This window comes from Neofelis nebulosa, chromosome 9 (genome assembly GCF_028018385.1).
Source record: "Neofelis nebulosa isolate mNeoNeb1 chromosome 9, mNeoNeb1.pri, whole genome shotgun sequence".
Classification (NCBI taxonomy): domain Eukaryota; kingdom Metazoa; phylum Chordata; class Mammalia; order Carnivora; family Felidae; genus Neofelis; species Neofelis nebulosa.
This window is the reverse complement of record NC_080790.1, coordinates 139,920,948-139,936,562: the sequence shown is the minus strand read 5'-3', so window position 1 is coordinate 139,936,562 and position 15,615 is coordinate 139,920,948. Positions and strand designations below refer to the sequence as shown.

Below are 15,615 nucleotides of genomic sequence, written 5' to 3'. Positions count from 1 at the left end.
GGTATTTTCAGTAGCATTCAATTCAAAATATTTTCAAATTTCCCTTGTGATTTTTTTTTTTTGACCCTGGGATTAGTTGGATATTTCCAAATATTTGGGGTTTTTATAGCTATCTTATTGTTATTGGTTTTAATTTAATTCCAGTACAATCAGAGAACATATTCTGTATGATTTGAGTCCTTTTATATTTATTGAGACTTGTCTTATAGCTCAGCATTTGGTTTATCTTGCTAAACATACTGTATACACGAGAAAAGAATGTGTTAGGTGTGTTTGAAAAATACTAGCTCAAGATAGTTTATATAGTGTTCAGATCAGTTGTGTCCTTCACGAGTTTTTTAGTTCATTTGTTCTATGCAGTGCTGCGAGCCCCATGTTAAAATCTGCAACAACGATTGCTGAATTATCTGTTCTCTTCTTAATTTTGTCAATTTTTTCTTTATGTATTTTGAAGCTGTTATGAGGTACATACCGATTTATGATTTTTGTCTTTTTGATGAAGTAACCATTTTTCACGAGGCAGCCTCTCTGTTTATCTCTGACAGTATTCTGTGAAAGCCCATTTTATGTGATGTTAACACGGCTCCTCCAGCGTTGGCAGGCTTACCGTTGGCATGATAGATTTTTAAATTTATGCCTCCTGTGAAAATATCATATGGTAGAGTCTTGCTTTTATATCCTTTTCATCGAGGTGCTTAATGCCTTACACTTAATATGATTGATTTGGTGGGCTTTAGGTCTCTAACCTATTTGTTTTGTTTGTTTCTTCTAAAATGTCCTCTTCTGCTTTCTTTTGGATGACCTGAATATTTTTTTTTTACCTTTCTGCTTTAGTTATTTGTTGGATTTCGAGGTGTACCCCTTTGTGGTTTGTTTGTTTTTTTTAGTAATGGCTTTGGCGATTGCAGTGCACAGTGTCTGGGAGCCGATATAGCAGAATGTACCCCAGATGTAGAGCCTTCCAACGTCACAGGCCCATTGTCTGCGGTCGTTGTGTGCCTCACAGCTACATACAGTAAGATCCCCACAATGCAATGTTACAATTGTTGCTTTACACAGACGTATGGATTTTAGAGGAATGAAGAGGAAAGTACTCTTGTATGTGTATTCAGTTATGTATCCTTTTCATTCTTTCCTGATGATCGAGTTTCTAGCTGGTATCATTTTCCTTCAGCCCGAAGAATTTCCTGTTTAGCATGTCCGGTAATACACGTCTGCTGGTGAGGATTTCTTTTAATATTCTTTTATGTTAAAATATATTTACGTACTCTCATTCTTGAAAGCTGGTTTGACGTCCTGCAAATGTGTTGACAGGCTTTCTTTCAGCTCTTTGTACATGTAGTTCCACTCTCTTCTGGCATCCATAGTTTCTGATGAGAAGTCATTAGACGCCACGTGTCGTTCCCTGGATGGCTGTGACCACGTGGCTACTTGTAAGAGTTTTCTCTTTACATGTGCCTTCCAGCAATTTGACTATGATGGGCCTATGCATGGTTTTCTCCGTGTTTATCTTGGTTGGGGACCATGGAACTTCAAGTATGTAGATTCATGTCTTTTACCACGTATGGAAGATTCTAGAAATTATTTTTTTCAAATACTTTTTCCTGCCCCATTCTTTCTCTCCTCTCGTTTTGTAATTTCAATTACATGTACGTAGACCTTTTGAAATGGTCTCACAGATCCTTGGTCTCTTTTATTTATTCCCCACTCTTTCAGATTGAATAAAGTCTATGGATAGATCTTCAAGCTCACTGATTATTCCTCTGTCATTCACTCTTCTGTTAGGCCCATTTAGTTAACTTTATATTTATGATATTTTAATTTTCAGTTCTACAATTTCCATTTTCTAAAAATAGTTTCTAAGGGCACCAGGGAGGCTCAGTTGGTTAGGCGTCCAACTTTGGCTCAGGTCGTGATCTTGCAGTCTGTGGGTTCAAGCCCCGCGTCGGGCTCTGTGCTGACAGCTCGGAGCCTGGAGCCTGCTTCAGATTCTGTGTCACCCCCTGCCCCTCCCCCACCCGCACTCGGTCTCTCTCTCACAAATAAACATTAAAACAAATAAAAATAAATAAACAAAAATATACATATAGTTTCTAGTTCTCATTTATGGTTTTTAAAAAATATTTTCCCCCATCAAAAGCATATTTTTCTTTACATCAGTGATTACAGTTATAACAGTTACTTTAAAATCCTTGTTTGCTAATTCCACAATACGGGTCACATCAGGGATCAATCTCCATTACTTACCCTTTTTGGTTTGAGAATGGTTCTGACATTCTCCTTTTCTTTGTATATCAAGTAAATTTGGATTGTATCCTAGACACATTGTTATTTTCTGTTGACTTTGGAGTCATACGTACACATCCCCGGAGTTGGTTTTATTTTGTGTTCGTGTTGTTGTGACGCTAAGACTCGGCAGTGCTCGGGCTACAAACAACGACCCGTGGACAGCAGCTCTGATCTCATGTTAGACCTCATCTTGGTTCTTTTGTTCTCAGCCTACCTGCCTGGAGTCGGCCCCATGCGTGTGGTCCAGTGTCACCTGGGGATTTAGGCCCTATTTATAAACAGAACTCAGGCCCCTGTTTCTCTTACTCCTTCCCTTCTGGGATGTGCCTGCATCTCCCAGAGGGTGTCATTGGCCCGGCTCCGTCTCCTAGCCCCTTAGGCAGAAGGACTATAGGTGTTTTGTTGGTGCTTTTTTTTTTTTTTAATTTTTAATTTTTTAAAATTTACATCCAAATTAGTTAGTGTATGGTGCAATAGCGATTTCAGGAGTATGTTGGTGCTTTATCTGGTCGGTGTGGCATAGGCTGCAGCCTGGCCTTAGGCCAGGAGTGTTGAGACAGGCAGCCCCCCTCCCCAGCATTTGCCTGCCTTTGCTCACTCTGGCGACTCCAGGAAAAGGTGTTTTGTATTTTGTCCCGAGCTCAGAGTGCCGTCTGTGGGAAGGTGAGTTCAATAGGAGGTTACTATTCTACCACACTGGAAACGGAAGCCCAGCTTTTTTTTTTTTTTTTTTAATTTTTTTTTCAACGTTTTTTATTTATTTTTGGGACAGAGAGAGACAGAGCATGAACGGGGGAGGGGCAGAGAGAGAGGGAGACACAGAATCGGAAACAGGCTCCAGGCTCCGAGCCATCAGCCCAGAGCCTGACGCGGGGCTCGGACTCACGGACCGCGAGATCGTGACCTGGCTGAAGTCGGACGCTTAACCGACTGCGCCACCCAGGCGCCCCTGGAAGCCCAGCTTTCAATTTCTGTGAAAAGAAACCCTGCTGGGATCTTAAAACCTGTTTTGTATTGAATCTGTAGATCACGTTGGGAAGAAAGGACAGGATCCTAATTCTTAAACTTTGTATATCCCTCCACATACTTATTTTTTCTGTAATTTCTCTCAATCGTGTTTTACAATTTCCTCTCGTTTTTTTGTTTGTTTTGTTTTGAGAGAGAGAGAGTGAAAGAGAGCGAGAGAGAGCACGTGTGCGTGCATGAGCGGAGGAGGGTCCAGGGGGAGGCGAAGAGAGAGAAAGAATCTTAAAACAGGCTCCAAACCCAGCTCGGAGCCTGACATGGGGCTTGATCTTACAACTGTGAGATCTCATAACCGTGAGATCAAGACCTGAGCTGAAATCAAGAGTTGGATGCTGAGCTGAGTCACCCAGGTGCCCCTCTGTCAGTCTTTTGCTTTCTTTTGTTAGTTTTACGTTGAGGTGTTTGGTCGGTTGATGCTTTTGTAAATGGTCTAACTTTCAAAGTTTAAATTTTTACATTCTCACTGACATTTAATGGTCAGTGCCTAAAACCTTAGCTTTACGTATCTTGTGCAGTTAATGCTAATGACACAGGTTCCAGCGACAAAACCTATGGTTTGGTCTGTCTCCCAGAGCACCTGCAATGAAGTTTTCAAGAAGGTAACTTTTCAGGAATGGAGGCTGGGGCTTTACGAATTGAGCATTTAAGCTGAATGAGGGGCAAGCTGTGTTAGGAATTAACCAAAGCAATAGGCACTTCTACCTGAAAAAACCCTCTGAGGGGCCTCATACTCAGAAAATGGAGTTCGGCAGCCTCACCTTTCCAGGGAACGGGGACTCAAGACACCAGCAGGCTCCTCGGACTTGATAGGAAGGCTGTTTCTTGCTTGTACTCTGACGTGGCAAGGGAGACGGCCCAGGAAGGCTGACCTATCGGAGTTCCCACCTAAACTTTGAAATAAGCCCCTCCCTGAGCTAAACTAGTAAAATCCATCCGTGACAGCTGTAGTTAGCTATTTGTGGGAGTCAGCCAAGACACCGTCGTAAATGAGTCATTCGAGAGTTTGTAGACAGCCTGCATCCAGCAGATCCAGGTCAAGCTCCGAGAGGAGGCAGGCCTGACTCTAACTTTGGAGCAGACATCTAATCAGTGTACCGAGGGCTCGGTCCACCTTGCCAGTCTAAAAGGAGCATTACCAGTGTCTGTCAGCTCTGTGGTCCGAGTCCCAGGTTTCTGTCTCCACCAGGAGAGACCTTGGGCTACTAATGACATCCTTCCTGAGCGTCAGTCCCCTCATCTGCCACACAGGCTTGGCCTGGCGTGGAGGGAGAGCTCAGTGTGTCGGTGTCGCTTACCTGTGGCCACGGAGCAGACTTCAGCACCACACTTTCTTTCCGAGGCAGAACAGGGAGGGGTGGCCTTGGCTAGTGGATTCCACTCCAGATGCACCAACTCTCAGGCTACTGTTCTGGGGCAAAGGGGCCGATCGGGCTGATGACGGCCTTCTGATTGATCTGAAATTTCGATCTTCTTTCCATAAGTGAACAAACTAGTCATGTGTTATATTGGGTTGAAGTGTCCCCCCCAAATTCACATCCACCCAGAACCTCAGCACATGACAATCTGGAAATGGGGTCTTTGCATATGTAATTGCTTAACAGTGTTGAGATGAAACCATTTTGAATTTATGGTGGGCCCTAAATTCAGTTACTAGTATCCTCTAAAGATGAAAGGAGGGGCACCTGGGTGGCTCAGTCAGTTGGGCGTCCAACTTTGACTCAGGTCACGAGCTCACGGTTTGTGAGTTCAAGCCCCGCGTTGGGCTCTGTGCTGACATCTTAGAGCTGGGAGTCTGCTTCGGATTCTGTCTCCCTCTCTCTCTGCCCCTCTCCTGCTCATGCTGTCTCTCTCAAAAATAAATAAAAATGTTAAAAAATTAAAAAATAAAAAAGATGAAAGAATACACAGGTGCCTGAATGGCTCAGTTGGGTGAGTGTCCAACTTTGCCTCAGGTCATAATCTCACGGTTCGTGAGTTTGAGCCCCACTTCTGGCTCTCTGCTGTCAGAACAGAGCCTGCTTAAGACCCTCTGACCCCCCCCCCCCCAATCAAAAACAAATAAACATAAAAAAAAAAAAAGATGAGAAGACACAGAGATGCAGAGAAGCCGTGTGACCACGGAGGCACAGATCGGTGCAAGCCCAGGGGCCACCAGAAGCAGGAGGTGGGAAGGACCCTGCGCACTTTAATGTTGGACTCCTGGCTTCTGGAACTGTGAGAATGAATTTCTGTCGTTTCTGTAAGTCCCTGTTTATGATGATGCTGACAGCCCTAAGAAGCGGATGTGTCTACATCTATGGATCAGTTAGGTGTTCCTGCACTCGACCCCGGGGCCAGGGATCCATTCTTGATGACCGGCACACCCTGCCAGATCCACGGGGCTGAGGAGCACCATCCGCTGGGGTGGGGCGGTCCCCCAGGTGAATGGGACTCTGGTAGCCTAGGCCTGGGTCTTTAAAAAATGTTTTCTTATGTAGTATTGCAGGTAGACAACAGAAGCAAAGGGAATACAACCAACATCGCGTACCTTTCACACGGCCAGAGCAGGGGGGAAATGATTTACTCTCGGATTTGAGTGTGTCTGATGCTTTCTCTATTTTATTGAAGAGACACTGAAAAGGCGCACATCGTGGCCCCATGGCTTCCTCACTGCCCCTGTTCACTCTCAAGGTGGGCAGTGTTCCAGCGAGCACTGTGGCTCCCATCTTCCCTGGGGTGGGGGCAGGGGACGGGGACTCCCCTGGCAGGGAAATGGGACCACAGGGGGTGAGGTGGGGTGCAGACTTAACCGCCCACACTTCCTGCAGGACAGTGCCCTGGAGCAGTCTGCGGGTGAGATCAGCGCCCCTGCAGGGAGCAGGCCAGATGCAGAGGAGAGCAGCGATGCTGGCCTGCGTCCAAGAGTGCAGGCTGACCGGAGGCTGGGGGAGGGGGGTCCCGTCAGAGAACGCAGGAAGCCACCGCTGTGTGGAGAAGCAGGGGTGCCCTGAGATGGCACCACCAACCTTCCTTCAGGGAAGACGACAGTAATGTAGCAGGGGCGACCTGAGAGTGGGGATCCCCCCTCCCCCGCAGTCACACCGGCCCTCCAGGGTGCAGCGGAACAGAACAGTGGGCTTCACTTTCTACCCCCACCCCAACTGTAATGCTTTGAGGGTGTGGACGATGGCTCACATCTGTTTCCCGGTACAGATGTCATCACACGGGGCCTGAAATCAGCCTGCCAATGCTGTTGCTTGGCCTAACTGTAAGCTTTTCTAATTATTTGTAAGCGTTTAGAGATTACGATTTTATACAGAATTCCACATTTCCGCTATTTGAAAGCCAGACCCTGGGCCGGGCTCCAGGGGCTGGAGGAGATGGGCACGGGAGCCGCGGGTCCCAGCCCCCCGCCCCCACACCCGGCGCGTCCCGTTCCTCCTGCGCGCGGAGATGCAGGTGCACGGGTCCCCCGCCCCCAGGCGCGCGGGGCTGGGTCACGCTGCCCGGAGACCGCGGTTGTCCTCGCCAAGCGTCCCGGAACACCGTCTGTTGGTAAAAAGCAAACAAGCAAAACCCGGCACGAAGAGCACTGTACCTGAGCTAGTCAGTTCTACAGCGGAGATGCTCGTGCACAGTGTTTAGGTCACGCACTTTGTCAAAGAGAACAGAGCAAACAGGAAGAGGCCGTCCACACAGGACCGCTCCCGACTCGGGACTGCCGGTCGCCACCAGCGCTGTCGGCTCCCCCAGTGATTTATGGATACCCGTGTGCGGGAGCCGTGCCGCCCCAGGCCGGGCTCCACTCCCTCCGGGGAAGCTCGGGCCGCGGCGGGGGGACGGGGACGGGGTCGGGGACGCGCGGGGCCCAGGACGCACCGCCTCGCCCGGCAGTCGCGCACCGACGCCGCGAGGCCAGTCCTCGGCCAGGCCCGGCCCGCCCGCAGCCGTGGCGCCGCCGCCGCCCGCCTGTCCCGGCTCCGGCCGCGCGAAGGCAGCGGCGGACGGGCCTCGGGAGCACGGCCTCCCTCCCATCCTCCCTCCCTCCCTCGACCGCCCGGCGCTCCCGTCAGCTCCGGCCGCAGCCATTTTGGAACGAGCGCAGACAAAGAGCGAGTCACCGTCGTTGCCCCCAGCAGGCCCGGGGTGCGGACCCCGCCTGCCGCGCCTAGCCGTCCGTCTGCCCCAGTCCCTGGCCCTCCCGGCCGCCCGCACCCCCACAGCCCGCCGGCCCGATGCCGCCCGCTCGCCCACCGAACCCAGGCCGCCCGCCCGCGCCCCGGCCTCTGCCGCTAGCAGCCATTGGCCGCGCCTTTTAAGCGCGCGCCGCGGCCAATGACGAGGCGCCGAGCGGCCGGGCGGGGGGCGCCGTGACCAATGGCAACGCGCCGGGCGGCGGGCGGGGGCGGGCGCGCCGCCGCGCCTGCGCACCGCGCCGTCACCGCCCTCTACACCCCCCCTTACGCCGGCCGCCCCCCGCCCGCCCGGCCGCCGCCCCCGCCCCGCAGGCGCGCGCCGCCCCCCGCCCGCGCCTGCCCGCCCGCCCGCCCGCCCGCCCGCGCGGAGCCTCCTCCCCGCCCAGCGCCGGCGAGCGGCGGCGGCGGCGGGCCGAGGAGGAAAGATGGCGGCGGGCTCGGATCTGCTGGACGAGGTCTTCTTCAACAGCGAGGTGGACGAGAAAGTGGTGAGCGACCTGGTGGGCTCGCTCGAGTCGCAGCTGGCGGCCAGCGCGGCCCACCACCACCACCTCGCGCCCCGCGCGCCCGAGGCGCGGGCCGCGGCCGCCGGCGCGCTCGGGAACCATGTCGGAGCCGGAGCGGCCGTGCCGGCCGAGGGCGCGCCCGCAGCGGCGCCGGAGCCGCCCCCCGCAGGTAGAGCGCGGCGCGGCCTGAGCGCGGGCGGGCGCCGGCCGGGCCCGCGTCCTCACCGCGCCATCCCGCTTGTCCCCGCAGGGCCCGCCGCGAAGCTGAGCGCGCTCGAGGCCGGCGCCGGCGCCGGGGCCGGGCCCGGGGCCGGGGCCTGCGCGCCGGGGGCCGCGGCCGCGCCCGCCGCCCAGCCCGCCGCCCGCAACGGCCCGCCCGGCGGCCCCGGCGCCGCGCAAACTTTGAATGGGAGCGCCGCGCTGGGGACCTCGCTCCGCGCCGCCGCCGCACCTGCTGTCAGCCTGCTCCACAACGGGCCCGCGCCCGCGCCGCCGCCCAAGCCCGCCGCTGCCGCCGCCACTGTCATCCAGACGCCGCCCTTCCTCGGCGCCCCCGCCGCGCCCGCGCCCCGCGCCCCCTCGCCGCCCGCGCCCCCCGCGCCCGCCGCGCCCCCCGCCGCCGCCGCCGCCCCGCCGCCTCCGCCGCCGCCGGCCGCCGCCAGCCTGGCCCGGCCGCCCGGCCCCCCGGCCGGAGCCCCGGCGGCGGCGCAGAACGGGGGCAGCGCCGCGCCCGCGCCCGCCCTCGCGCCCGCCCCGGCCCCCGCGCCCGCCCCGGCCCCGGCCCCGGCCCCCGCGCCCGCCCCGACCCCTGCGCCCGCGCCCGCCCCGCCGCCCGCCGCCAACAGTCAGCCCGGGCCCGCCGCCGCCGCCGCCGCCGCCGCGCCCGCGCAGGTGGCCAAGGCCGACTCGCCCAAGACGGCGGTGCAGCCGGCGCCCGCGCCGCCGCAGGCCCTGGCGGCCAGCTGCCCGGCCGGCGCGGGGGCCGGCATGATCCTCGGGCCAACTATGCAAGGGGCGCTGCCCGCCGCCGCCGCCGCCGGACTGCCGCCGCCGCCGGCCCCCGGCACCCCCACCGGGCTGCCCAAAGGCTCGGCCAGCGCGGGGCCCCAGAGCCTGCCCAGGACGCCCTCGGCCACCACCGGCGGGATCCGGGCCACGCTGACGCCCACGGTCCTCGCCCCTCGCCTGCCGCAGCCGCCTCAGAACCCGACCAACATCCAGAACTTCCAGCTGCCCCCAGGTGAGTGGCCGCGCCGGGCGGGCCTGGCTGCCCCCGCGGGGAGTCCAGGAAGTTGTGGGGCTGGCAGGGCGCTGAGGTCACGGGTCTTGCGCGGGCCTGCAGCGAAGGAGCCGGGGCGCTCCCCTGCCGGGTGCGGGAGAGCTCTCTGCCATGCGTGTGTGTGTTTGTGTGTGTGTGTGTGTGTGTGTGTGTGTCTGCGGGCACGGCCCGGGGTGCTGTGGCAGCAGGGGTTCCCTTTCCTGGGGCAGCGCTTGGCCTCAGCTCGCTGTTTGCATTGCAAAGTTTCTGGGGTCCCACCGAGCAGCAGCGGCTCTTCTGCTCTCCCGGCTCCCTGTGCCCCTGTCCCGCTCCTCCCCTCCCCCCGCCGTGCAGCGCTCTGGCTGCAGGCCTCCGCTGGAACGGCTTACTGGGTTATGCAGCCTGGGTCCATGGCTTTCCTGGGTCTGCTGCTTTCCCCTTCTGGTTTTGGGGATCGGTTGTGTTAGGGCCTGTGAACGGAACTCGTCTGCTCCTCTGTTACTCTGGGCTGTGATGGAGGGCTGGGCACTCCCCCCAGCTGGTGAGGTCAGGCAGAGTAGGGACTCCCCTTCCTTGTGGCCGGGCAAGCGTGCATGGAAAGCTTCCGCTTCCCTGCTAGCGGCAGGATGGCAGAGATCCCAGGTGAGCCCTGGAGGGATCCTTGGGCACACACACCCTTCCTGGTCCACGTCCCTGCCTCCCACTGTGTCGTGCACTGCTTCGGCCACAGCGTCCAGCAGGGCCGTGCTGCGGGTTAAAGGATGCTCAGTCGCTCTGGTTAGTGCCATCCGGTGAGATCAGCGGGTCTCTCAGAGGTGCAGACAGCGGTGCGTAGTGAGGGGGAGCAGTCGCGGCCACAGCCTGTGCGTTTCCCCGGTCTCTTGGGTCATCCCTGGCAGTCGGTTGGGGTTCTTCAGGTCTGACGGTGAAAGGTACCCCACAGCGTCCCAGGTCATGCTGCTGTGTTTTGGGATTCTTGAGCAGAGAGAAACTCGAGTGTGAGAAGCCCTGTCTCCTCTCGCATCCCCTCCGCCTCGCCCGCGGGGACCGGGAGCTTCTGGAGAGCTCCTCCCTGGCTGTGTAGTAACATGTGCTGCTGTAGCGGCCAACGCGGTGGCGGGAGCGGAAACAGCACCTCCCGTGTCCCCGCGTGCTTTCTGGGAAAGAGCCGTTGGTCACCTTGACAGAATTTCAGCGTCTTAACAAGGGAGGGTTTTCTTGTCAGAGCCCGTGAGGGTGTTCTTAGGCCGGCAGGGGCGGGGGAAGTGGGCAGCCCAGACCCACGTCTCCGGGGTGGGAGTGGGGCTTGCCGTGCTCGGAGGGGAAAAGGTGACGCAGAAGAAGTTGCTGGAGAGGTGTCGAGATGCCCCTTAGGACGCGTCTGGTTTGTTTTTTGAGTTTGTAGTGGGCGCTTTATTGAAGGTTCTGTTTTGCTCGTTATGTGTGTTTTGACCTTTCGGTGGAGAATAGGGCTGATCTTTTAGTAACCTTTGAAAAAGGGAATTCGGGGTTGTGGTACGTTATGTAAAACGTGGGAATATCCTTTCCCTATGTATAAAACTCCCTTTCTGGGGGTCCTGCACAGCTCAGCACCTGCCTTACTCCTGCCAGAGAGCATTCCCGTGCCGCACTCGTGTTGTTGGAAACTGGCGTGAGCTGGTCACTAGTTGGCGAGGCAGGCGCTTGGGCTGACCGGCAGGGCCCGTGTGACGCCTGCAGGCGCGGTGGTCTGGGGATGGCTGGGTCTCCTTGGTCTGCGCCTTAGCGCAGGTGAAACCCCTTCCTTATTTTTGTGCCGGGGGAGGAAGCCATGGTTGGGAAAGGGCGTCTCTGACATGTTTGTCACGAGTGACCCCGGGCTCACTTTCATCTTTGGTTTTAACGTCGCCGTCAGAGAGGTCTTCGCGTGCAAGTAGACCACTGCTTGAAAAAAGCTGTAAGAGTTGTCATGAGTGTTTGCGTTAAGTCCCTGGGATGTGAGAGCAGAGAGCAGCCCGTGTTGACATTGGGGTGACAGATGTCTTCTAGAATGTAAAAGACGTGTGTCCGTGTTTTCTTTGACACTCCCCACACCCCGGCCCCCACCGATTGGGAACTCTGAATACTTACATCGCCTCCTTTTTACAACAGCGGGAGCAAAAAAAGTATTACCCCGAAACAAAGTTCTCGCACTTTTGTAAACCAAAATGACAGGTTATGAATATTCTAGTTATATAATCGATCAGGAAATACTAAACTCTCTTCCTTGATGTTCCCTCTTCATTGAAATCTCTCATCCCAAAGACGTATACAGCGGAGGTAGAAGTGACTTATAAAAATAACCGTGCTTGGCTAATAGCTCGTCTCGTTCTTGCTACAACTCAGAGACGCAGACACTTGGGAAGGGATCAGGGGCGGGAGGCCTTTCCAGGCTGCACACAGGTGTCAGGTGAGCGCGTATGAACGAGGCCGGCCCCTCGGCTCCTCTCCTTCCTGCAGGTCGAGCTCCAGATGGGGAGAGGAGGTACGGGGGTCTCACCGGGGCCCCAGGCCTTCTCATCGTGCGCTGGAACCCATGTGGATTTTGGCTTTAGTGAGTTCCGTTTTGATCTTCTTTGTTAGGACAATTCTGTAAAGAAACGCTTACGTTATTGTAACCGATTTGCTCGTTTGAAGGTACCAGAGTGTCAGTTGTGTCCGCTATGGGGAAAGCGAGAACAGATGAGAGATTTTTGCCGCAAAGGCACTTCTCCAAGAACTGCGAAAAGCGCTCGTTTCGTACAGCTTATTAGTAACATCCCGGTAATATTATGATCGTCACTGAGAGAAAAAAAAGTGACGTGACACCAAAATTAGCGTGTGCGTAAATGGTTTTAAAAGATCTTTTCAGGTAGATGCTACGTTAAAGATGCTCATTTCCAAAGGTTATCTCTTGGCGTGGCAAGTTACTGTTTTTTTTTTTGCAGTGGACGTCTGTTTGTCCTGCTTTTGCAGAGAATGCTCTCCTGTCACCTGAAGGTTTGGCCAGGGCGTAGGTTCTCAGTCCGGGACGGAGCACCGTTTCCTCTGGATGGGCGTAGATGCCTTGGCCTGGGAACATTTGCGTGCTCCTTATTGGAAGTGAATATTATCACTGTTAATATTCTTGCTCGTAAAAACATGGCTCCCACCATGATGAACGCAGTTATTTGCTGGTAGGCAAGGGAAGAACCCAGTGGTAGCCGACTGGGCTGTTGGGCCGGGTTATTTCCCGGAGGGCTGACCCTGAGCCGGGCAGTAGGGTGTGGAGAGCCCAGCACTGAAGTTTAAAGGAACTGGACATTCTGGTGGCCGGTCTTGCCAGCAAGTGCTGTGGCCCGAGTGGTGTGTTTGCACGTGTAGATTTTGTTACTTGAGGGCACTCTTGCCTTCTCTGCTTGGAGTCCCAGTTGCCCCAGCTAGAAAGTGCCGCTGATCATTTTGCAAAGCATTGTGGAATCCTGTTGGGACGAATGGGACGCACCTCTGTCGTGTAACGTCTGTTATTTACGTGCTGTCCCAGTGACGTTACGGTTTTCGCGGGTCTTAAGTGTTATGTTGCTGTAGATGGTGCCAGGTCTAAAGACAGCTTTGTTCTCATCAAAACCATAGCAGCCTTGGACGCGTTTTCAGTCACCGGGGAACCTGGTGCGATGGCTGACTCTGGTTGTGTGAGTGCGAAAGTTGCCGGGGCTGTCACAGGCCGGTCACAGACCCGGCGGACGTGTCCTGCTGCCGTGGGGGCAGTGGGTGCGGCTGCCTGCTCGGCTTTGGCATGGGGTTTGCTTTAGCCCAAAGGCCTTGGGGTTTTGCTTTTGATGTACTTGTGTAATGGTGACGTTCATTAAGAGAAAGGGAAAAGAACTCCCGGAGAGCCACACACGGCCGGCACTGGACGGCTCTGCTTGGCGGGGACAGAGGTAGCTTCTCTGAGCTTCCACACCGTGGGCTTGGAGGGGAGGCCATCCTCTGTCCGCACCTCGCCCCTGACTGTCACCATTACCTTGAGGGAGGACAAAGCCGTCTTGGCGCCTGGGGGTGGGGTGGCGTTTCAGGCGTACGTGGGGGTCTTTTGGAGCTGGTGGTCCTCACCTTTTGGCAATAACCAGGAAAGGGGTCCCTTAGACCCTCCTGGGGTATCCGTTCTCTCCTGCTGCCTACTGTGCCGGAGGGCAACGTGTGCTGTGCGCATATGGCACAATTACTTGGGTTTGAAAAGTGGAGACTTCCCGAGTCCTTTGTGTTTGCTGGTCCAGGGTAGATCCGTATTTCTTAGCGCCCCACGAGGAAGTGGTTAGCAAGCGGGATCTTGCTACCTGGGTGGCCGATGAACCCAGGGGCCAAAGGGCCCGACTCCCAGCGGTTCTGTCACCTCTGGGCCATGGCGAGTGAGTGCCCTCACTTGTGCTGTAGGAGTTGCTGACAAGTGGGCACTGGGTCCCCTCGGGCAGCGGTGTTTGATCAGAACGGGACTGACCCAGTTCAGACCCTGCCCTAGAAACGAAGCAGGTTGGTGGGGCAGAGCAGCCGGGCGCGCACGTGGCTGTTTCCTTGAAATCAAAATAAAGGTAGTTCCTGGTGTGCTCCTAACCCCGGCTGGCTTCGGTGTGTAAATGTAAGTTTCCTCATCTGAAATGACACATTTGAAGAAAGCTTTTCGAGAAATAGCTGGTCGTGTGTGAGTTGATCAAGACATAATTAACAACTGGTTTTAAAAATCTTGAAGCAGAGATTTAAAAGGACTCTGGAGCAACTTGCCTTAGGTGTGGGGAGTTTGCAAAGTTCTCAAAAGCACTTTTACTTTTCCTCATGTTGATGATAAGCAGGAGTCTCAGGTTTTCTCGATCGTCCTGGGAAATAGTTAACTGTTTAGGGCTCTCGTCTCTGGAACTTGTCTTCGACTGGAGGCTGGCAGTCTTTTTTGTGATCAGGTCTTTGATCGTAAGAAGACTGAAGGAGAGAGGTACTTTCTCGCCCCTGGAGCCTCTGTCCTGGGTGCCGTGCACCAGCGTGTGAGGGACAGTTGTTTCCAGCTGAGTGTGAGATTGCCACGGCGTGGGGCACTGTAAGTTACAAACATGCGGACTTCAGAGCCGTAGATTTACGACCAGTGCCTCTTAACGCCCTGAGTAGATCAAGTGCCGTAACGCCCTGAGTAGATCAAGTGCCGTAGCGTCGTTTGGAAATTGAGAACTTTGTTTCTATGCTAGAACCGGGAACCCTTTCAAGTACAATTTTTGATTCTTACACATCCTTAGATGTCTGCGCTAAGGGAATGAAATCTTCAAAACACAAAGAGGTATAAACATTGTCCACAATTTAGGCACCCACCCCCACATTTGAAAAGTGCATGGATACCCCCTCCTTTTTTTTTTTTTTTTTTAAGAGAGAGAGAGAGTGCAGATGAGCGAGGGGGAGAGAGAGAGAGAGAGAGAGAGAGAGAGAGAAAGAGAAAAAGAGAAAGAGAGAAGCGGGGCTCACCTGAAGCAGGTCTTGAGCTCACCCGAAGCGGGGCTCAAACTCATGAACTGTGAGATCATGACTTGAGTCAGAGTCCGATGCTTAACCGACTGAGCCACCCAGCCGCCTGCCCCCTTCTTGTCCAGCTTTCCTCTGTGGCCACTTGCCTGGCCACATCCCCCTGCATGTGAGTGGACGGAGGCCCTCCCAGTGTGGGCGTCTGAGTGAGTGTAGATTGGGCTGGAGGCTCAGAGCCCCTCTGCAGGCCTTCTCAGCTGGGTCGTCTTTTTTTTTTAGTTTTTTTTTTTTTTTTTTTTAACGTTTATTTATTTTTGAGACAGAGAGCATGAACAGGGGAGGGTCAGAGAAAGAGGGAGTCACAGAATCCGAAACAGGCTCCAGGCTCTGAGCCGCCAGCACAGAGCCCGATGCGGGGCTCGAACCCACGGACCGCGAGATCATGACCTGAGCCGAAGTTGGACGCTTAACCGACTGAGCCACCCAGGCGCCCCTCAGCTGGGTCTTTTATCCCGAAGTTGGAGTCTAATGGGACCTCTCTGCCTCTTGCATGTGGCCTGGGAAGGGGGTGATGGACGTGTGTGGTTCTTTGACCACTGAGCTCCTGAGGAGGGTGTGACCAGGTGGTATGGGACCTCCTCGCTGACATTGGGGAACTTGTATCCTGAGGGCATATTTTGAAATGTTTTCCAGCTCTTAAGGTTAGGGAAATCCTAAAACAGGTCTTTATGACCGCGTCGCATTGGACAGCAGATTTTAGCTAAGGAGCAAGCAGTGAGAAGGTTCTGTCGCTGTGCGGTGACTTGTTTTGGGCAGTCAGCGGTCAGAGTGGACACAGAGTGGACAGAGCAGGAGGACACTAGGAGCCAGAGCAGCAAGGCCCTCG

The 15,615-nt window shown here is 55.0% G+C and overlaps 1 protein-coding gene and 1 long non-coding RNA gene across 5 annotated transcripts in view; one reads left to right on the top strand and one right to left on the bottom strand.

The window, feature by feature from the left end:
• Positions 1 to 5,891: 5,891 nt before the first annotated feature.
• Positions 5,892 to 9,856, bottom strand: LOC131486037 (uncharacterized). Its single transcript, XR_009249151.1, has 2 exons — positions 9,644 to 9,856; positions 5,892 to 6,843 (listed from the first exon to the last, which is right to left on the bottom strand). It is a non-coding gene; the product is annotated as an uncharacterized LOC131486037 (long non-coding RNA).
• Positions 7,657 to 15,615, top strand: part of TAF4 (TATA-box binding protein associated factor 4) — a 66,826-nt gene continuing 58,867 nt past the window's right edge. For 2 of the 4 annotated variants that reach the window (XM_058686134.1, XM_058686133.1), the window contains exons 1-2: positions 7,657 to 7,978; positions 8,247 to 9,236. In XM_058686134.1, the coding sequence (XP_058542117.1) occupies positions 7,672 to 7,978; positions 8,247 to 9,236 (1,297 nt within the window). In that variant the 5' untranslated portion in view covers positions 7,657 to 7,671. Of the gene's footprint in view, positions 9,237 to 15,615 lie in introns of all 4 variants that reach the window. The other 2 variants (XM_058686135.1, XM_058686132.1) reach the window with 2 other exon arrangements.